This window comes from Hyla sarda, chromosome 12, assembly GCF_029499605.1.
Source record: "Hyla sarda isolate aHylSar1 chromosome 12, aHylSar1.hap1, whole genome shotgun sequence".
NCBI classification, from domain to species: domain Eukaryota; kingdom Metazoa; phylum Chordata; class Amphibia; order Anura; family Hylidae; genus Hyla; species Hyla sarda.
Window position 1 is genome coordinate 77,063,681 of NC_079200.1, and position 24,525 is coordinate 77,088,205.

At 45.7% G+C, this 24,525-nt stretch overlaps 1 protein-coding gene across 14 annotated transcripts in view; it reads left to right on the forward strand.

Moving 5' to 3' along the window:
• BCAS1 (brain enriched myelin associated protein 1) overlaps nt 1-24,525 on the forward strand; it is a 205,107-nt gene that overhangs the window by 160,637 nt on the left and 19,945 nt on the right. For 9 of the 14 annotated variants that reach the window (XM_056548663.1, XM_056548667.1, XM_056548670.1 and 6 more), the window contains one exon: nt 10,521-10,562. The exons of the other annotated variants lie outside the window; for them this stretch is intronic. In XM_056548663.1, the coding sequence (XP_056404638.1) occupies nt 10,521-10,562 (42 nt within the window). The remainder of the gene's footprint in view (nt 1-10,520; nt 10,563-24,525) is intronic. 14 annotated transcript variants of the gene reach the window in all.

Sequence of the window (24,525 nt, forward strand, 5' to 3'; positions counted from 1 at the left end):
GTAAATGGCCCCTGCTTGAAACTGTAGTTTCGGCATCATGTGGTTGGCAGCTCATGTAGCTTCATCCTAAGAAATCAATCAATAAATGAATAGGAAAAATCATTAAAGGGAAACTGACAGATGGAACAACCTTACTATCCTTAATATACAAGTAGTTAGTGTGGGTGATCCTTAGTAAAACGATGTATTCCTTAACCCAATCCGTTCAGCTGTTTTTAAGATATCGCACAATCTTGCAATATGCAAATGAACTCTTAAAGGGAACCAATCATCAGATTTTGCCAAGCATTATATATAGCGCTTTGCTAAGCGTTATTTAGGGTAAAATCTGATGATAGTTTTCAGTGCCTTTAAAGGGAACCAATCTGTACCTCTGTCGCCTCCCACTGGTTTCTCTTCACACCACCCCACTTGGTGGTGTGGACGGGACCCCGGTGGTGGCGTCAGAGGTGAAGATAGTTTTTAACCCCACCTCAAGTGCAGATAAGAACTCATTTGCATATTTCAAGATTGTGCTATATCTAGGAAAAGCCTGAACGGATTGGGGGTAATGAACACATTGTTTTATTGAGGATCATCGACACTAACAACAATATATTCAGGTTAGTGGGATTGATACATTTGTCAGTTTCCCTTTAAATATTTGATTATAAATTTTTTTTAAATAAAATAAAATAAACATTTTATTTTTTTTAATTTGGTTCTGTTCACACTGGTATCAGAGATTTTATATGCGATTTTATATCAGCAAGAGCTGATGGTGGAACAGTAGTATGATCCCATTAGAATGGCGCATAACATAAAAGTGAGCAGTACAACATAGAACCAAGAAATTACAGGTGATAAAAGGGACCATTTTATTCCAGAGTAAAGATGACCAACATTTTACATAGCTTAATGCATAATAACTATCTCTCCCGATCCCAATTGTAAATGCAACATTATCTGTTGGGGGAGAGTCAGGGTGCCCAAACACATTAATGGTCTGCTGGTGAAATCGGTGAGCTGACATTAATCTAATGTGTATGGCTTAAGAGCAGAAATAACATTTATTAGAAACACAGGAAATGATGGGCAATAAGTATAGAAGTTAAAGGGGTACTCCATATCAACTGGTGCCAGAAAGTTCTACAGATTTGTAAATTACTTCTACTTAAAAATCTTAATCCTTCCAGTACCTATCAATTGCTGTATACTACAGAGGAAGTTGTGTAGTTCTTTTCTACCTGACCACTGTGCTCTCTGCTGACACTCTTTTTATTAGAAAAATACAAAACTTATCAAATACAAAACACAAAGCAAGCTTAACCAGCTATAACATAAATAAGAAATACTCTAGAACCAAAAACAAAACCTCAAACAAAACCCTGCCTAACCGGCCAGCCCAGCTTTACTAAGATACTAAAATACTAAGATATTAAAATATGCCCAAAATATCTAAATCAAACACTCACACGCTTACCGAAAATGAACATAAGAAAAATAAATAAATAAATAAAATAGCACAACTTGGCTTGTCAAAATATAAACATAAAAGTTATCATTACCCGACTATAACTCAAAACCATCCATACTTGGGAACACGCAACAAGAAAACTAAACAGAAACCTCAAAAAAAAAAAAAAAAAAAAAAAAATTATGTTTTTTTACTTTTTTTTTTTTTTATATATTTTTTTTTTACTTATTTTTTTACATTATTTATATTTTTTTAAATCTTTTTATATATACATATATATATATATACACATACACATATATATATATACACATATATATATATATATATATACACACACACACATATTTTTTTTATAAACAAAAAAAAACCAAAAAAACAAAAATAGCAATAATAATAAGAATAATAATAATCAAAATAATCATATCACACATACATTCACTTACAAAATGTCCAAATTAACTGGATCCTCTATCCGGGACTAATGAAAATACCAAAGAAAACATAAAACAGACCAAATAACTGAAATAAACAAAATAAATCACATATCAACACAACAACTGGTCCGGCTACCATAACGCTATAACATGAAACAATATGAAACAATATAGGTTTAACAATATAGATATAACACAATATACGTACAAAATTACTAAATATACTATATAAATAAAATATAATATAAACAAAATATATGCACTACAGAAAACACCTACAAGATCAATAGAAAACCCTAGGAAAAACCCTACACTAAAACTGTACCCTCACCCATACCACCCCTCCTGTACATGGGTCAGAGTCCATACCGTTCTTACAGTTCACAAAGTCCAGTCCTTAACTGACCCATGTCAGGTCCCCCAAAGATGAACACCACCACCCACAAGCACACCCTCCCCACCTAGCACTCCTCCCAACCAACTTATACACAAACTTATACACACTGAACCACAAACCACTTTAGGCCCAAGTTTGGTCGCCTGTAAGCCCTTCATACCATATCAGCTTAAAAACAAAACAAAAAGCTAGCGTGCACATGCATCAGCCCACCACCAGGGAGAAGGATGGCAGACTTGATACATTCAAAATAATTTTACACTCTTTCCCTAACTCCCCCTACAATTCTCCCTAATCCTATCCCTCCATTCAAACTAACCCTGTTCTCATCCTATCTCTATCCCTATAACACTGTCCCTAACCAAAATAAAGGTACTCTACCTAAAAGGTCTAGTACCTAGGGCACATCAAAAGAAAACCCTCTCCATAGGAGAGAAGCCCTACTGGTACCAAGACTGCCATACTCCAAAGACCTGATCTTCCCGAGGTCACCAGTGATGTTCCTACAGACCTCCACCTCGGAGAGGATTTTCTGTTGGGTCGACACTAAACACCGTGCATTCCACGTGTAGTACCTAACCACTAAACTAACTAAGAATAAAGTGCCCCGATCTCGGCCACCCAGGTTCCTGAATGCCCCATAAGCCCACTCCTGATAGGTAAGGCCGGCAAGTTGACTCCAGCCGATGGAAGCGCCCACCCTGTTGTAAACCCCTATATTAAAGGGACAATGAAGCAGGAAATGGTCCATGCTTTCCAGCGTGTCCCCGCACTCTTCTCGGGGACATCCCCGGTCATCAGAGTTCCTACACTTCAAATTGTCCCTCACATATAGCTTCCCCTGAAAGCAGCGCCAGGCCAAGTCCCAAAACTTCTGGGGGATCCTTTTCATGTTTAAAAGGTACAACCCCACCCTCAGATCCCGACCTGGGCAGTCCCTGAGCGCCAGAGGCTTCTGGAAGTGGGTCAACAGAACCCGTTTGTCAAGGAACTGCCTTGACTGGGTCCTGATCTCCCACACTCCCAGACCCCACCGACGTATCACCTTCAGAGTCGGGGTAGCGTAAGCCGGAAGATGCCCATGGGGCGTACGGAGGTCCTTCACTTGCCCTCCTGTCTCCCATTCCTGGAAGAAAGGCCGAAACCATTCCCTGCAGGAGAGTACCCACGGAGAAGCCCTCTCTGACCAGAGGTTTGAGATGTTAGCTTTCAAGAAGGTGTTAGTTAAGAACACCACAGGGTTTACCATAGATAAACCCCCTAGTCTCCTCGTGCGGTACGTAACCTCCCTCTTGACTAGGTTCATCCTGTTTCCCCATAACAGTTGGAAAAACAGGCTGTAGATCCTAGTGTGGTAAGCCTCTGGCAAGATACATACACTGCCCAGATAGATAAACAAGGGGAGCAGGTACGATTTGGTCAGGTGTACCCTTTCCCTGAGGGTCATAGACCAACTCTTCCATTGGTCCACCTTCTGAGCGGCATCCTGGAGCTTACCATCCCAGTTTTTGGTGGGATAATCATCCTTGCCGAATATGATGCCCAAAACTTTTGCTGACTCTTGGGGCCCTGGAAGGGTGTCCGGGAGATCAAACGTGGGATCTCCCCCTCCCAGCCAGAGACTCTCACACTTATCCCGGTTGATCTTAGACCCGGATGCCTCCGAGTAGCGGTCCACTTCCGACATCACCACATCGACCTCCTCTCGCGAGGACACGAAAATGGTGACATCGTCAGCGTACGCCACCACTCTCTGGGCGACATCCAGCTCCGCCAGACTCATCCCGACTCCCGCCAACGGCCCACAATCTACCCTCCGGACGAAGGGATCGATTGCGAACACGTATAACAGCGGGCTCAAAGGACAACCCTGACGGACTCCGGACCCCACCTCAAAAGAGCGGCCAGACCAACCGTTCACCAGTGGGAAACTCTCTGCCCCTGCATACAAGATCTTAAGCCAATTAACAAAAGGACTCGGTAAGCCATATCTCAGGAGGACGGACCAGAGGTACTCGTGGTTCACCCGATCAAACGCTTTGGCATGATCCAGGGACAGCAAGTACCCCTTCCAGAAACCCGCACTACTCCGCTCCACTGCCTCCCTGACACTAAGGACCGCACTTAAGGTGCTTCGGCCTGGAACAGAGCAGTGCTGGGCCCGCGAAAGGAGCCGGGGTGCAAACTTCACCAGCCGATTAAACAGTATCTTAGCCAGAAGCTTCCTGTCCGTATTGAGAAGAGCTATGGGCCTCCAATTCTCAATACGGCTGGGATCTTTACCCTTTGACAAAAGAATCAGGGCTGACCTCCTCAATGACTTCGGCAGAGTGCCCGAGGAGAGACACTCATTGAATACCTCAGTCAAGAGGGGAGCTAAAGACTCCTTAAAGGTCCTGTACCACTCGGATGTTAAGCCATCCGGACCTGGTGACTTCTTAGGGGCAAGCCCCTCGATCGCCAGTCTCACTTCCTCTTCCCTGATTTCTTCTGCCAAAACATCAAGAGAGGGGTCTACCCCTGGCTCAGGAATGGTTTCAGTCAGGAAAACCGACATCTTGTCTCGATCTAGATCCTTCCTCCCCAAGAGGTGCGAGTAGAAGGATCTGACGACCTCCAAGATCCCTGATCTGGACCGATTCAGAGATCCTGTACTATCAATCAGTCCTGAAATGACTTTACTACTCACTGACATCTTACAGTTTCTGTAAGGGTCGGGTGAGCGGTACCTCCCGTAATCCCTCTCAAAAACCAAAGATGCGTGCCTATCATACTGACACCCCATCAGCAAGGATTTCACTCTGGAGATATCCTCTCGGCTACCTCCAGTCGAGACGAGAAGCTCGAGTTTCCTCCTCAGTCCCTGATACAGGCGATACCTGTTCAGGGACCTGAGGCTCGAGAGCTGGTGGAAGAACCCCGCAACCCGCTTCTTGAATATCTCCCACCACTCTGACTTACTACTACATAGGCCCAGTAAAGGTACCTGACTCTGAAGAAAATCCTCAAAGGACTGTCTTACCTCCACTTCCTCCAGGAGGGACGAATTCAGCTTCCAGTAACCTTTACCCATCCGGGGGGTCTCTGAAACATTCAGGGAAAACAAAATCATACAGTGATCGGAGAACTCCACCTCAACCACGGACACTGCGGAAGAGACGGCTTCCTCCTTTAAATAAAACCTATCTATTCTAGACCTGCGACTACCTTGATGATAGGTGAAACCCGCGTGGCCCGAGGGGTTCCGGATGTGGGCATCCTCTAGGCGAGCTTCTCTAGCTATGCTAATCAGTGCCACACTATCACAAGTCAGCGGACCATTGGAGCCTCTCCTATCTTGGGACCTCGTGACATTATTGAAGTCCCCTCCAAAGATCACCTGCCGACTCGTAAAAAGAAAGGGCTTAATCCTCATAAAGAGATCTTTACGGCCCCGCTTAGTTTGCGGGGCATAGATGTTAATGAGCCGGAGCTCCTGCCCCTTCATGAGGACATCTAGGATCAGGCACCTCCCCATTTCTAATTCAATAACCCGTCGGCATTCAACAGGAGCGGTAAAAAGGACCGCCACCCCACTATACGGCTCAGCCGCAAGAGACCAGTGGGAGGGACCGCGCCTCCACTCTCTCCTGGCTTTTACCAGGGAGGCTAGATCTGACAACCTGGTCTCCTGTAAAAAGAAAATGTCAGCTTCAACGCGGCCGAGAAAATCAAAGGCTGCAAATCTAGCCGTATCAGATTTTATGCTGGCACAATTAATAGATGCCAGCGTCAATGGGGTGAGTGCCGCCATACAGGGTGATTGAGTTAGACGGCCTTCTATCCCTTACACCTTCTTCCTCTCCTTTCCCCCACCCCCATCTGAGTCAGAGGAAGACCCCTTACCCCTTTTAAGGCTGTGGGATAAATCCATCCCAGGATCTTTACCTTTGGAATCCAGAGTTGCCTTTCCCCTTGAGGAACCCACCTCAGGGGTGGAAGGCTCGGCGCCCCCTTGAGGCTGCACCACTTCCCGCCCCTCTTCCTCCCCCTCAAGAGGAGGAGGCGAGATAGTATCCCCGAGGGCCTCATACCGATTCGAGAGGACGATCAGAGGGTCGGAGACTGGGATGTTCCTTTTCAGGTCTGGGGCTGTAACAGAAGAGAGGAACAGAACCTCCTTACTTTTTCCCCTTTTCCTCCTCCTCTTCTTTTTACGGTCACCATTTAGTTTCTGCCCTCCCTCCTCCTCCTCATCCACTGTTTCGTATTGGGAAGAACTGGAGGAGAGGGCAATCTCACCCTCCTCTCTGCGAATTCTCCCGACCTCCTCATCCAACTCAGTCTCACCCAAAACCTCAGATTGCTGACCAACTGAGCCCGTGCCTGGAGAGGGACCCAGAGCTACCCCTGGCACCTGGGAAATCTCCTGGACCCTCTCCAACCTGCGCTTCTCCTCTCGCCTCAGCTTAGAGGGGGTCTTGTGCTTCTCCCTCACTGGTTTTGGTGCCCCTTCTCCATGGCTGGTCCCCTCCCCCACTGAGGCAACCGACAGGCTCTCCCCAGCAGGAGTGGTCGCAGCATAGGAAAAGGAGCGCGGACACCGGCTGAAAGGGTGACCTAAGTCACCACACAAGTTACACCTAATCTGCCCACAGGTGGCTGCCAGGTGACCCACCCCACAGCAGAGGGCGCATATCTGCTGAGTGCAGTTTGCACTAAAATGGTTGGGGTCACCACACCTGTGACACAGCTTCGGCTGCCCTTGGTAGAAGACCTGAATCCTGTCGCGTCCAAGGAAGGTGGCCGAAGGGATGTGGGTGACTGTGTTCCCTGAACGCCTGAGACGGACGGAAAACGTCCAGGCCCCAGACCAGATCCCGTGTTCATCAAAATTCTTTCGGGGGACGTCCGTCACCTCCCCGTACCTGCCCAGCCAGGTCATGATATCGTAGCATGAAAGTGACTCATTACGGGTTAATACGGTCACCTTCTTCAGCATGCTTTGGCGGGATACCGCTTTTACAGCAAAATCACGCCATCCGGGCTCGTTCTTCATCAGCTCATAATTAGACCAGAAAAGATCAAGTCCCTCTGGCCTAACAAAGCTGACGTCAAACTCGGAGGAGCCGAAGGGGTGAATCAGGGCAAAGATGTCCCTAGCCCTGAAACCCATCTGGAGCAGAAGCTCCACCACCTTGCCCCTTTGTGGGCACGCATCATTGCCAGTCCACACCAAACGGGCCACATTCCTGCGGCCAGCCTCCTGCCCGGGTGTATGGAGGGACCATACGATCTCCCCATCTTTTTCTCGGAACGCTCCAAGACCATGTCTCTCCACCCAAAAAGACAGGTCCACCTCCTTTCCCTCTACCTGGAGCGTCCTCTCTCCTCTCCTAAGCGCCTCCAGGAGGCGCCGCTGCAAGTGACCATTTCCAGATTCCAAAGGTAAAGAACTCCCTGAACCTCCCGAACCCCCAGCCGCCACACTTGCATAACTCCTGGCGACTGGGGGGGCAGCCGGACCAGACCCCGTCACACCAGAGCCACCAGCACTTACACCACAATCATTCCTCCCATCCATGACACTCCTCCTATTCATACCACTACCATTCCTCTCATCCACAGCACTACCACTCCTCCCATCTGCACCACTACCACTCCTCCCATTCACACCACTACTCCTCTCATCCACAGTACTTCCACTCCTCCCATTCACACCACTACCACTCCTCCCATTCACACCACTACTCCTCTCATCCAGAGAACTTCCACTCCTCCCATTCACAGCACTACCACTCCTCCCATTCACACCACTACTCCTCTCATCCACAGCACTTCCACTCCTCCCATTCACAGCACTACCACTCCTCTCATTCACACCACTACTCCTCTCATCCACAGCACTTCCACTCCTCCCATTCACAGCACTACCACTCCTCCCATTCACACCACTACTCCTCTCATCCACAGAACTTCCACTCCTCCCATTCACAGTACTACCACTCCTCTCATCCACACAGGTATTACTAAACCCTTTCAGTGCAGTAACTTTTTCACTCTTACTTTTGGCTGAGCTGGCCGGGATAGACTGTAATGTTGCTGGTGCCGATGTCACTAACTCTGCCTCTGGCATCACATCTCTGCCGCTGATGTCACTAGTTCCATCTCCTGACGTCACTTCCATGAGCAGGGCCGCCCCTCCTCCACCATGTGACGTGTAGGAAATCCCCTCCCTCACAGGGGAAGTTTCCATTATGTCAGCACTTGCACTGAACGACCGCATGGACTGTCCAGCTGATGCCCGGACACTCCCCCCCCTCACAAGGGAGTTCCCTGCAGCACCAGCAATGCCCAGGGGACCGCCCCCCACTTCAAGCCTGTCCTGCCCTTCCCTACCGACAGGACAGGAGGGCTTCTCAGCATCTCCCTCCGCCATCTTGGATTTCACACTGTACCCCCCGTGCTGGCCCCGCTCCACCTCAGAAGTGGGGTCTTGCAGAGTGGGGGGCCCAGCAGCCTGTACCGACTTCTCAGCCGGCCCAGACTGCTGGAAAGGACTAAATACAAAACGGGTGACTTCTCCCACTTTCCTCTTCTTTTTGCTCCTCTGCCCTTTCTTCTTCCCTCCTTCAGGGCCCAGATCATCACCAAAAGAAAAGTTCTGGAAATGAGTGGGGGATTCCTGCAGGATGATGGCCCGGAGCACCCCGCCATCACTGTCCTCCTCGCTCTCATCAGCAGATGACACAGGTAAGGCCACCATTTGAGCAGCAGCAAGGTGGTCTTCACTGAGGGGGGGGCTAGGGGTGACACAGACAGCAGGGGCCCCACCATCCAGCACCACACTCTCCACCCTCCCCTCAGCCTCTCCGACAATCTCTGACTGTTCCACCTCCTCCTCCTCCTCACCGCCACTACTCTCCCCATCATCCACCACCTCCTTACCTGGGGATTTCATGGCGGTGAATCTGTCCTTGTTTAGCAATTTTTCACGGAAAAGTCCACTGCCTTCCAAAAGGACCTTTCTCCTTTCTTCCAACGCCTTAATCTCTGTTTTCCGGGCTTGTATTCTCACCCTCAGCTCGGGTCGTTTTTTCTTGGGACCCCTGTCAGCCAGGTTTTGGGCCAGGCGCAAATCCTCCCTGGCTGCCTTTAGTTCTTTCCCACAGCGGTCGTACTCTGTAAACCGAGCCGTCATCCTGGAGCAATATATTTCCGCGGACTCTTTCGGGTCTCGGTTGCCCCACATCTCAACATTCTGCAGGCTTTTCTTGGCCTTCCTGCCACTAGTGGCCTTTCCACTACTCGCCGTTGCCTGGGGAGCAGGGACCACATTACTGCGGTCCCTGCTAGATTTTCTCACACAGGCCGGAAGACTGGCTGTAGTTGGCTTCTCTCCACCCCCCGCCAGCCTGGAACGGGAAGTGGAGCCCCGAGATTCTCGGGGCTCCATGCAGGGAGGCTCTCCCCAGGAGTCTGCCACCCTCCTGGGAAAAGCTGTTAGAACACCTGCCTCTGTAGTCTGCTTGGAAGTCCTGGAGAGCTCAAACAGGGACACACCCGCACGCTTCTCACACTGAACTGGTGTGTTTCACAGGAAGTGCTCTCTGCTGACACCTCTGTCTGTGTCAGGAACTGTCCAGAGCAGGAGAGATTTGTTCCTGCTCTGGACAGTTCCTGACTTGGACAGAGGTGTCAGCAGAGAGCACTGTGGTCAGACTGAAAAGAAATTCTCTGCTGCCACCTCTGTCTATGTCAGGAACTGTCCTGATGGCAAGGATGGAGAAATAACAAAGAAACCTCCTCTCCAGGGGCCTATTACAGCCATGCTGGCTGACTCTATGATACATATGACCCTACATTAGTGGTTTCCAACCAGGGTGCCCCCAGCTGTTGCAAAACTACAACTCCAAGCAAGCTGGGAGTTGTAGTTTTGCGCCAGCTGGTGGCACCCTGGTTGAGAAACACTGCCTTACACCTAAGGCATCCACCAGCAGAATAGGAGTTCCATCAGGCCTTAGAATAAGGGGACACAGGGTTACACATATGCTGAAAGTGTTTCATAAAATACAATTTCTTATTTAATATAATAGTTTTATGTCATAATTAATAAAAAAAATAAGTGAGCTGTTTATAAAATGGATAACAAATAGCATTTGTAGTATTTGTGGGACTATTTCATAATGTACTTATAAAAGGTATATTAGATTTAGTCATTTAGTAATAGATCTCAATGTATTTTCCTTAGCCTGCACCAGAGGAACCGCAGAACATTGAACTAACACTGACTGTAAGTGTCACTAACAACTAACTATTATTACAGAGACAAGAAAACTGACTGTCCTTGCGTGTGTGAGAATGTGTGGTTAGTTTATCACTAGTTTTGGTATATATATATATATATATATATATATATATATATATTAAGCATATGTTAGGAACATAAATGTTAGATCACTGTGTACATATGTTAAATTACTTCTTTGTTATAGTTACATCCCTTATATACTCCAGAACTGTACTCCCTCTTCTGAAAGTTATCATTAAAAACAGTCAGCAAGTTCGTATAAAGAAATCCCCAGACCAGCTAAGGCTAGGTTCACATTGTCGTTCGCATATGATCCGTTAAGGGTCTGTTTTTGTTTGTTAGTTTTTTTGTTAGTTTTTTTGAGTCGATCGGACCCTTAATTGGGTAGGGTGCAAATGGCTACTACCAGGTGCCGACGAATCCTTTTCACTTGCATGGTGTCCATCGATGATCCGTTAATTTTACGGAAATTTAGCAGAGTAAAAAAATTGTGCTTATATTGCATTATATTGTTCTCCGCTAAACTCTGGTCGTTCTGGCCGGATTGCTGACGGATCTCCGTATAGCAGAGACCGACAGCAATGTGAACAAGGCCTTAGCAGCACTCTAAGTGGTCAACAAAATGATTTACAATGTGATCAAGAATTTGAAAATACAACAAGATTTTGCAGTTTTGTTGCCATTTACAACTAGTCCCGCTACTGTGCTGTACAGTAACAATAAATCTCCTTTCTTCCTTTGTCTAGCAGACACGCCACACACTAGGTATGTCTCCTAGAAGACTCACCTCTGACACTGCCCGGTGTCAGAGGTGAGACTGTGTTGGGGCTCTGGGGCCAATGTAAGCTGGGCACGGGCTGGCACTGCATGTAGGTATACTATACTATACTATGTGTGTGACGGGGAGCTCTGCATGTGTGTGTGTGTGTGTGTGTGTGACGGGGAGTCTACATGTGTGTGTGTGACGGGGAGTCTGCTTGTAAGTATACTGTGAAAGAGGCTCTACATGTAATTATACTGTAATGTGTCGTCACTCTGCATGTAATTATATTGTGTCCTCACTCTGCATGTAATTATAATGTATGGGGGGGGCTGGTTGTTGTAATGTGCATGTGATAATACAATGTGGCGCTCTGCATGTAATTATACTGTGTGTGGCTCTGAATGCAGTTGTACTATGTAACATAGTAACATAGTTCATAAGGTTGAAAAAAGACCAGAGTCCATCACGTTCAACCTATAACCCTAATGAGTCCCTACTGAGTTAATCCAGAGGAAGGCAAAAAAACACTCATACTAGAGGTAAAAATTCCTTCCTGACTCCAAATATGGCGATCAGAATAAATCCCTGGATCAACCTTCTGATCCTATAAATCTAATATACATAACCAGCAATGTTCTTACTCTCCAAAAATGCATCCAGACCTCTTTTGGGGTCATCTTTGCATGTAATTATACTGTGGGTAACTCTGCATGCAATTTTACTATGGAGGCAACTCTGCATGTCTTTATACTGGGCTCTGCGTGCAATTTTACTATGGGGCAGCTCTACATGTTATTATATTGGGCTCTGCATGTAAATATACTGTGAGGAGCACTACATGCAATTTTAATAAGGGAGCAGTTCTGCATGTGTGTATAATGGGCTTGCCATGTAATTATACTTTGGGCAGCTCTGCATGTGAATATACTGGGCTCTGCTTTTGATTATACTCTGGAGGGCGCTGCATGTGATTATACTTTGGAGGGCTCTGCATGTGATTATACTGTGGAGGGGCTCTGCATGTGATTATACTGTGGAGGGGCTCCGCATGTGATTATACTGTGAGGAGCTCTGCATGCAATTTTAATAAGGGAGCAGTTCTGCATGTGTGTATAATGGGCTTGACATGTAATTATACTTTGGGCAGCTCTGCATGTGAAAATACTGGGCTCTGCATGTGATTATACTTTGGAGGGCTCTGCATGTGATTATACTGTGGAGGGCTCTGCATGTGATTATACTGTGGAGGGCTCTGCATGTGATTATACTGGGATCTGCATGTGGTTACACTGTGGCGGGGACAGCTCTGCATGTGATAATACTGGGGTTTACATGTGATTATACTGTGGAGGGCTCTGCATTTGATTATACTCTGGAGGGCACTGCATGTGATTATACTGTGGAGGGGCTCTGCATGTGATTATACTGTGGAGGGGCTCTGCATGTGATTATACTGTGGAGGGGCACTGCATGTGATTATACTGTGGAGGGGCTCTGCATGTGATTATACTGTGGAGGGGCTCTGCATGTGATTATACTGTGGAGGGGCTCTGCATGTGATTATACTGTGGAGGGGCTCTGCATGTGATTATACTGTGGAAGGGCTCTGCATGTGATTATACTGTGGAGGGCCTCTGCATGTGATTATACTGTGGAGGGGCTCTGCATGTGATTATACTGTGGAGGGGCTCTGAATGTGATTATACTTTGGAGGGGCTCTGCATGTGATTATACTGTGGAGGGCCTCTGCATGTGATTACACTGTGGAGGGGCTCTGCATGTGATGATAATGGGGTTTACATGTGATTATACTGGGGAGGGGCTCTGCATGTGATTATACTGTGGAGGGGCTCTGCATGTGATTATACTGTGGAGGGGCTCTGCATGTGATTATACTGTGGAGGGGCTCTGCATGTGATTATACTGTGGAGGGGCTCTGCATGTGACAGCTCTAAATGTAATAACAGTGGGGCAAAAAAACATTTAGTCAGTCACCAATTGTGCAAGTTCTCGCACTTAAAAAGATGAGAGAGGCCTGTAATTTTCATCATAGGTATACCTCAACTATGAGAGACATGATGAGAAAAAAATCCATAAAATCACAATGTCTGATTTTTAAAGAATTTATTTGCAAATTATGGTGGAAAATAAGTATTTTTGTCATCCACAAACAAGCAAGATTTCTGTCTCTCACAGACCTGTAACTTCTTCTTTAAAGGGGTTCTCTGGTGCTTAGACATCTTATCCCCTATCCAAAGGATAGGGGATAAGATGCCTGATCGCGGGAGTCCCGCCGCTGGGGACCCCCGTGATCTTGCACGCGGCACCCCGTTTGTAATCAGTCCCCGGAGCGTGTTCGCTCCGGGAATGATTACCGGCGACTACAGGGCGGGCGGCGTGTGGCGTCATGCCCCCGTGTGATGTCACCCTCCGCCCCTCAATGCAAGCCTATGGGAGGGGGCATGACAGCTATCACGCCCCATCCCGTAGGCTTGCATTGAGGGGCCGAGCGTGATATCACACGGGGGCGGGACGTCACACGCCGCCCTGTAGTCGCCGGTAATCAGTCTGATTACAAACGCTGGTAATCAGGACTGATTACAAACGGGGTGCCGCGTGCAAGATCACGGGGGTCCCCAGCGGCGGTCCCCCTTTGGATAGGGGATAAGATGTCTAAGCACCAGAGTACCCCTTTAAGAGTCTCCTATGTCCTCCACTCGTTACCTGTATTAATGGCACCTGTTTGAACTTGTTATCAGTATAAAATACACCTGTCCACAACCTCAACCAGTCACACTCCAAACTCCACTATGGCCAAGACCAAAGAGCTGTCGAAGAACACCAGAAACAAATATGTAGACCTGCACCAAGCTGGAAGACTGAATCTGCAATAGGCAAGCAGCTTAGTGTGAAGATATCAACTATGAGAGCAATTATTAGAAAATGGAAAACATACAAGACCACTGATAATCTCCCTCGATCTGGGGCTCCTAGTGAAGGACCTGCAGAGAACTGGGACCAAAATAACAAAGGCTACCATCAGTAATACACTACGCTGTCAGGGACTCAAATCCTGCAGTGCCAGACGTGTCCCCCTGTTTAAGCCAGTACATGTCCGGGCCCGTCTGAAGTTTGCTAGAGAGCATTTGGATGATCCAGAAGAGGATTGGGAGAATGTCATGTGGTCAAATGAAACCAAAGTAGAACTTTTCGGTAAAAACTCAACTCGTCATGTTTGGAGGAGAAAGAATGCTGAGTTGCATCCAAAGAACACCATACCTACTGTGAAGCATGGGGTGGAAACATGAAATTTTTAGTGAAAACTTCCTTCCATCAGCAAAGACATTGAAGATGAAACGCGGCTGGGTCTTTCAGCATGACAATGATCCCAAACACACTGCCAAGGCAACGAAGCCAATCTGGAGCCAATCTCCAGATCTCAACCCCATAGAAAACCTTTGGAAGGAGTTGAAAGTCCGTGCTACCCAGCGACAACCCAAAAACATCACTGCTCTAGAGAGATCTGCATGGAGGAATGGGCCAAAATACCAGCAACAGTGTGTGAAAACCTTGTGAAGACTTACAGAAAACGTTTGACCTCTGTCATTGCCAACAAAAGGTATATAACAAAGTATTGAGATCAACTTTTGTTATTGACCAAATACTTATTTTCCACCATAATTTGCAAATAAATTCTTTAAATTACAACCTTTTTTTATTCTGTAGGTCGATACGATGACAGGGATACCCAATTTATGTAGGTTTTATTTATTTTACTACTTTAAAAAATTATAACTACATGCACCAAAATTGGTATGTATAAAATTGTCAAAATCTGACACCCTATAACTTTTTTTATTTTTTGCGCCATGGTCTGTAGTTTTTATCAATGCCATTTCTGTTTTGATGGGACTTTTTGATCGCTTTTATTAATATTGTTATAGTATATGAAGTGACCAAAAATGCACAATTTTATTGTATGGTATGTTTTTACATGTATGCCTTCAGCCGTGCGGTTTAGCAAACCTTATATTTTAATAGTTCGAACATTTAGCATTGATCAGTGTTATCGGCCAGTCTGGAGCAGTTGATCGGCGATCAGATGATCAGTAAGCTGATTGGGACAATGACGATTCTGCTGCGATAGTCCTGATCAGCTCCGCTGAGCTGCCGGAATAGTTTTACTTTCACTTTAGACGCCGCAATCAACTTTGATCATGGCGTCTAAGCGTTTAATGCCGGGCATCGGCATGATCGGCGGTGCCCAGCATTAGCCATGGGTCCTGGCTGCCTGTAGCCACCGGGACCCACGGGGGTTTAACCCGTTCTTCGCTCGTGAGCACCGTTTAAACCCTTTTAGCAGGACTCAGGACGTACAGGTACGCTCTGAATCCTTAAGGACTCGGGAACGGGGGTGTACCTGTATGCCCTGCGTCCTTAAGTGGTTAATGGTGTGACCTGTTGTCTTCAATTACCTACCTCATCTGGTTAAGAACCTGTATGTCTTCATGCCCAACCCCATTCAGGCTAGAGACAGCCCAACAGGGTAGTAGAGCTTACTCTCAATTATACAGTTTTCCCCAATAAACGTATCCTCATTACATTCACACATCTAGATTAATTCAATTCCAACATCTCCTTGGTGAATTATTTTTGTTATTGAGGTTTATTTCTTTAGTCTGGAGCAGCGCTTAGTCGATCTCCTACGTAACATAAGTGTAGGGGTCAGCTAGTTCTTCCTAGCTCAGGTAACTATACGCAACCTACAACCCAAAGACAGGCAGATAATACTGAAAATCACATTTGTGGTCAGGGCAACTATCAGAACGCCTCAAGCCTAACTACCCCTATACTACAATGCAGCATAAATCATGACCTGAGGTTGACCAAGCATGATGACTGAGTAAGACTTACCTTATAAATACAATAAGTGGCTTTAATTGTGCCCTAGCCGCCGAATGAAAGTACGCCTATAAAGTGGGGAAAAATCTAACCGGTAGGGTAATTAAAGATACACAGAAAATGTAATATCTGTACCATGAGGATCTTTGAGTAATCATATGACCACTGAAGACAACCATACGTGGACAGTGACATAGTACAATATGCTAATCGTAACAATATGAATAAGTACTTGGAAAGCAGTGACCACGGTTTATACTGTGTATGAAGTACGCACATGGTAACCCTCATAAATGACAAGCTACTTACTTACCCATACCTGCTCCTTACGACATTATGTTGAACCAGGATAATCCGAATACCTTCTCTAAAGTGAACGCCTGTTGCACCTCAAATAGCCTAAAATCTAAGTGGCAAAATATAACAGTACGGGTAGGTGAAATGAAAGCTTAAATTAATATACGGTAACATCATGACATACTACAAGTGGCAACAATGACAGAATGAATTTGTGTTAAACAGATACGCTCCCAATTAATCTCAGTATACCCTGGAAGAAAGTAATACTCACACTACTCGATGAACGCTCTGTGAATCAGACTATGAAGCCATCTAGGCTGACTACCTGTATACTTAACCTAACTCAACATGACCAATGGTAGCTGTATACATGACATATCTTTGCATAACCATCGAGCCTGTGGAAGTGAAAATCTTAACGTAAGCATCGTGCCTATAGTCGCGACATGACAATGCGTAATCATCGTTCCTGTAGTCGTGACAGGGCATTATTTACCATGGTGCCTGTGACAGGACATTGCGTACCATGGTGCCTTGACAGGACATAGCTTAACCATCGTGTCTGCAGTCATGACAGGACACTGCACAACCATCGTGCCTGTAGTAGTGACAGGAAATTGCGTAACCATCGTGCCTGTATTCATGACAGGACATTGCATAACCATCATGCCTGTATTCATGACTGGACAATGCGTAACCATCATGCCTGTAGTAGTGACAGGACATTGTGAAAACCATCGTGCCTGTAGTCGTGACAGGACATTGCATAACCATCGTGCCTGTAGTTGTGACGGGGCATTACTTACCATTGTGCCTGTAGTCGTGACCGGACAATGCGTAACCATCATGCCTGTAGTCGTGACAGGACATTGCATAACCATCGTGCCTGTAGTTGTGACGGGGCATTACTTACCATTGTGCCTGTAGTCGTGACCAGACAATGCGTAACCATCATGCCTGTAGTTGTGACAGGACATTACTTAACCATCGTGCCTGTAGTTGGGACAGGACATAGCGTGACCATCATGCCTGAAGACATTACAGGTCTTTGGAAAATCCATTGTGCCTGTGGATGTGACAAGTCTTTACGTAAACATTGTGCCTGCAGGCGAAACAGAGCTGAACAAATGGATCACGTAACAGTAATGCCATACCTTACAATCTAGTCAAGTGAAGACAAGACCTGAACAAAAGCCGTTATGACAGCCTAAAGACAACATGCCTAATATGGACAGCCTAAGCCAGTGGACCTGAATATGAGAAAACAGTAATGATGCTATGAAGATAGCTTAGGAAACGAGCAAGGCCTGAGTTTGTCAAACCAGGAAAGTACCGCGAATACCCACATACCTGCACTCATACACAGGTACCTACACAGTTTACGTGTGAATTGGTGGCGTTTACTTGATAAATTATGAGTAATGCAGTAACATGCATCCTAAACTCACAAGCATAATAGTGAAACAACCATGACAGCTTGAACTTACACTAAGATACCTGGACACGAAGCTATCGTGATAGTCTAGGCAAGAACATGAGAACCATTAAAATGAAGCTAACATAACAGCCTGTGTACATGAGAAACAGTGATATAAATATTACAGCCTGAAGATGTACAAGAATTAGTTGCTATACCTAGCTGAAAACATGACAGCAAATCTATTGTAACAGGCAAACAACAAGACAAATGAACAAAATAATCGTACTGAATGTAGTGACAGCCTGAATAGTGTGACAGATCTACAAGCGTGCCTAAAACCTAACCTTAGTACATGAGAAAATTGGTGGAGACACTATCGGGGCAACCTGAAACATGACCCAAAACATAGCAAACCTACACACATGATAACGCAATAGAAGTAGAATCATAGCTGCCTAAGAAAACAACCAGCACTGAATACATGAGGAAGTGTGACAGTAAAATGGAAGTGACAGCCCATTACTTAGCACAAAGAGAAAGAGATCACTGCATAGAGTGCACACCCAAATGAATAATGTTAAATATGTAAACATCTTAATTGTATACAAAACACAAATATAGAATTAGATTAGACAACAAGGACATCAAAAAACAATTAAAAGGCTCAAAAAATTAGCAAACCACAACATGGGAAGGGGCCATGAACCCCCTACCCAACCTGTCCTGCCAAGGTAACAAAGATCAGCCTGCTACTTCAATTTGCACATTAAAGAACAATACAGGTACATAATAAACCAAGATGATAAGTACAATGTGCATAGAAAATAATTGACAAAGTGTTAAACAATATAAATGGCAAACCACAGACGGAGGAGCAGCTAGATACATGTGCAGGACAGGACAGCCAGGACCCCACGCGTTCCGTCACTCCATAGTGACTTCCTCAGGGGTGTTCTCAACACCCCTGAGGAAGTCACTATAGAGTGAAGGAACGCGTCACATGACGCATGTAATAGCATAGTAACGCATATAATGCACAGTGCCGCATGTAATAAAATAGTGACACATGTAATAACATAGTGATGCATGTAATAGCATAGTGACGCATATAATGCACAGTGACGCATGTAATAACATAGTGACACATGTAATAACATAGTGATGCATGTAATAGCATAGTGACGCATATAATGCACAGTGACGCATGTAATAACAGTGACACATGTAATAACATAGTGCCGCATATAATGCACAGTGCCGCATGTAATAAAATAGTGACACATGTAATAACATAGTGATGCATGTAATAGCATAGTGACACATATAATGCACAGTGACGCATGTAATAACAGTGACACATGTAATAACATAGTGACTCATATAATGCACAGTGCCGCATGTAATAAAATAGTGACACATGTGATAACATAGTGATGCATGTAATAGCATAGTGATGCATATAATGCACAGTGACGCATGTAATAACAGTGACACATGTAATAACATAGTGACTCATATAATGCACAGTGCCGCATGTAATAACATAGTGACACATGTAATAACACAGTGATGCATGTAATAGCATAGTGACACATATAATGCACAGTGCCGCATGTAATAAAATAGTGACACATGTAATAACACAGTGATGCATGTAATAACATAGTGATGCATGTAATAGCATAGTGACACATATAATGCACAGTGACACATGTAATAACACAGTGATGCATGTAATAGCATAGTGACACATATAATGCACAGTGACGCATGTAATAACATAGTGACACGTGTAATAACATAGTGATGCATGTAATAGCATAGTGACACATATAATGCACAGTGACGCATGTAATAACATAGTGATGCATGTTATAGCATAGTGACGCATATAATGCACAGTGACGCATGTAATAACAGTGACACATGTAATAACATAGTGACGCATATAATAGCATAGTGACGCATATAATAGCATAGTGACGCATATAATGCACAGTTACACATGTAATAGCATAGTGACGGATGTTATAACATAGTGACGCATTTAATAACATAGTGACACATTTAACCCCTTAAGGACTGAGCCCTTTTTCACCTTAAGGACTCGGACATTTTTTGCACATCTGACCACTGTCACTTTAAACATTAATAACTCTGGAATGCTTTTAGTTATCATTCTGATTCCGAGATTGTTTTTTCGTGACATATTCTACTTTAACATAGTGGTAAAATTTTGTGGTAACTTGCATCCTTTCTTGGTGAAAAATCCCAAAATTTGATGAAAAATTTGAAAATTTTGCATTTTTCTAACTTTGAAGCTTTCTGCTTGTAAGGAAAATGGATATTCCAAATATATATTTTTTTATTCACATATACAATATGTCTAATTTATGTTTGCATCATAAAATTGACAAGTTTTTACTTTTGGAAGACACCAGAGGGCTTCAAAGTTCAGCAGCAATTTTCCAATTTTTCACAAAATTTTGAAACTCGCTATTTTTTCATGGACCAGTTTAGGTTTGAAGTGGAGTTGAAGGGTCTTCATATTAGAAATACCCCATAAATTACCCAAAGTATTCAAAATGACATTCAGTAAGTGTATTAACCCTTTAGAGGTTTCACAGGAATAGCAGCAAAGTGAAGGAGAAATTCACAATCTTCATTTTTTACACTCACATGTTCTTGTAGACCCAATTTTAGAATTTTTGCAAGGGGTAAAAAGGAGAAAATTTTTACTTGTATTTGAAACCCACTTTTTCTCGAGTAAGCACATACCTCATATGTCTATGTAAAGTGTTCGGCGGGCGCAGTAGAGGGCTCAGAAGGGCGACAAATGGTTTTTGGGGGGCATGTCACCTTTAGGAAGCCCCTATGGTGCCAAGACAGCAAAAAAAAAAAAACACATGGCATACCATTTTGGAAACTAGACCCCTCGGGGAACGTAACAAGGGGTTAAGTGAACCTTAATACCCCACAGGCGTTTCACGACTTTTGCATATGTAAAAAAAAAAAATTAGTTTTTTATCTAAAATGCTTCTTTTCCCCAAATTTTTACATTTTTAAAAAGCGTAAAAGCAGAAAATACCCCCCAAAATTTGTAACACAATTTCTCCCGAGTACGGCTATACCCCATATGTGACCCTAAACTGTTGCCTTGAAATATGACAGGGCTCTAAAGTGAGAACGCCATGCGCATTTGAGGCCTAAATTAGGGATTGCATAGGGGTGGACATAGGGGAATTCTACGCCAGTGATTCCCAAACAGGGTGCCTCCAGCTGTTGTAAAACTCCCAGCATGCCTGGACAGTCAGTGGCTGTCTGGTAATACTGGGAGTAGTTGTTTTGCAACAGCTGGAGGCTCCGTTTTGGAAACCGTGGCGTACCAGACGTTTTTCATTTTTATTGGGGAGGGGAGGGGGGCTGTGTAGGGGTAAGTGTATATGTAGTGTTTTTTTACTTTTTATTTTATTCTGTGGTAGTGTAGTTTAGTGTTTTTAGGGTACAGTCGCACGGGCGGGGGTTCACAGTAGTTTCTCGCTGGCAGTTTGAGCTGCGGCAGAAAATTTGCCGCAGCTCAAACTTGCAGCCCGATACTTACTGTAAACCTCCGCCCATGTGAGTGTACCCTGTACATTCACATTGGGGGGGGGGGGGGGGGGGGGGGTGGCACATCCAGCTGTTGCAAAACTACAACTCCTAGCATGCGCTGACAGACTGTACACGCTGAGAGTATTAGTTTTGCAACAGCTGTAGGCACACTGGTTATGTATCACTGAGTTTGTGACCTTACTCAGTGTTTCAAAACCAGTGTGCCTCCAGCTTTTGCAAAACTACAACTCCCAGCATGTACGGTGCATGGTGTAAGGTGACTGCTGGGAGTTGTAGTTTGCAACAGCTGGAGGCACACCGGTCGTGAAACACTGAGTTAGGTAAAAAAAACTGAGTTTCACAACCAGTGTGCCTTCAGCTGTTGCAAAACTACAACTCTCAGCAGTCACCGACAGCCAATGGGCATGCTGGGAGTTGTAGTTATGCAACCAGCAGATGCACCACTACAACTCCCAGCATGCACTTTAGCTGTTTGTGCAAGCTGGGAGTTGTAGTTATAAAACAGCTGAAGGTACACTTTTCCATAGAAAAAATGTGCCTCCAGCTGTTGCAAAACCATAAGTCCCAGCATGCCCATAAGGGAATGCTGGGAGTTGTGGTTGTCTGCCTCCTGCTGTTGCATAACTACAGCTCCCAGCATGCCCTTTTTGCATGCTGGGAGCTGTTGCTAAGCAACAGCAGGAGGCTGTCATTCACCTCCTGCTGCTGCTCCGTCGCAGGACAGTCCCTCTCCGCGGCCGTCGCTCCTGGGGCCCCGATCCCAACAGGGACGCCAGGGATCGGGGTCCCCAGCATCCGGGGTCTTCTTCCCGCACCCGCTTACGTCCTCCGGAAGAGGGGCGGAGCGGGTGCGGGAGTGACACCCGCAGCAGGCGCCCTGATTGGTCGGCTGGTAAACCGGCCGACGAATCAGGGCGATCGTGAGGTGGCACCAGTGCCACCTCACCCCCGCTGGCTCTGGCTGTTCGGGGCCATCAGAGACGGCCCCGATCAGCCAGTAATTCCGGGTCACTGGAGACCCGATTGACCCGGAATCACCGCAGATCGCTGGACTGAATTGTCCAGCGATCTGCGGCCATCGCCGACATGGGGGGGCATAATGACCCCCCTGGGCGATATGCCGGGATGCCTGCTGAATGATTTCAGCAGGCATCCGGCTTCGGTCCCCAACCGGCTAGCGGTGGGGACCGGAATTCCCACGGGTGTATGGATACGCCCTCGGTCCTTAAGGACTCGGAATGCAGGGCGTATCCATACGCCCTATGTCCTGAAGAGGTTAATAGCATAGTGACACATATAATGCACAGTGACACATGTAATAACATAGTGATGCATGTAATAACATAGTGACGCATATAATGCACAGTTACACATGTAATAGCATAGTGACACATGTAATAGCACAGTGATGCATGTAATAGCATAGTAACACATATAATGCACAGTGACGCATGTAATAACATAGTGATGCATGTAATAACATAGTGACGCATGCAATAGCATAGTGATGCATATAATGCACAGTGATGCATGTAATAACACAGTGACGCATGTAATAGCATAGTGACGCATATAATGCACAGTGACGCATGTAATAACATAGTGACGAATGTAATAACATAGTGACTCATATAATGCAGTGACGCATGTAAAAACATAGTGATGCATATAATGCACAGTGACACATGTAATAGCATAGTGACGCATATAATAACATAGTGACGCATATAATGCACAGTGACACATGTAATAGCATAGTAATGCATATAATGCAGTGACGCATGTAATAACATAGCAACGCATATAATGCACAGTGACACATGTAATAGCATAGTAATGCATATAATGCAGTGACGCATGTAATAACATAGCAACGCATATAATGCACAGTGACACATGTAATAGCATAGTGACGAATATAATGCACAGTGACACATGTAATAGCATAGTGATGCATATAACATATAGACGCATGTAATGCACAGTGACACATGTATTAGCATAGTGACCCATGCAACAGCATGATAACGCAGGCATGGTGCTGTATGCCAAGTGTATCGAACAGCATTTTAAAGTAACATGTGCCTGGTGTAGTAATGTATACATGTCCAACACTGCAACATTTAACCCCTTAAGGACCTAGGGCGTATGGATACACCCTGGCTTTCTGGTACTTAAGGACCCAGGACGTATCCATCCGCCCGTGGGAATTTCTGTCCCCGCCGCGCGCCGGGCGGGGACCGGACCAGGGTGCCTGCTGATATCGATCAGCAGGCACCCCGCGCAAATACCCAGGGGGGTCATCAGACCCCCCCCCATGTCAGCGATCGGCGCAAATCGCAAGTGAATTCACACTTGCGATTTGCGCCGATTCGGGTCTATGGTGACCCGATGACCCGGAATAGAAGGGAGATCGCGGGTGTCCAAGACACCCACAATCCCACTGAAGCGATAGGAGTGAGGTGGCAGGGGTGCCACCCCTCCTATCCCTGCAGGGGTGGGGGCTTTACTTTCGGTTTCCCCGTCCTGCCCACCCACAATAGGCGGGGCAGAACGGGGAAACGATACAGGACCGGCGCCGAAGTCCACTCACCCATCGGCGACGGCAGCGGGCGACAATCGGCGGCGGCAGCGGGCGGCGATCGACGGAAGAAGAGGACGGCGACGCAGCTCTGTGGATCCTACGGAAGCCGGTGAGTTGCTTAGCAACATCTGGAGGGCTACAGTCTGAGACCACTATAGAGTGGTCTCTAAACTGTAGCCCTCCAGATGTTGCAAAACTACAACTCCCAGCATGCCCAGAGAGCTATTTAGGCATGCTCGGATTTGTAGTTTTGCAACAGCTGGAGAGCTACAGTTTGAGGCCACTGCACAATGATCTCTATACTGTCGCTCTCCAGATCTTGCAAAACTACAACTCCTAGCATGCCCACATAGCAGTTTGCTGT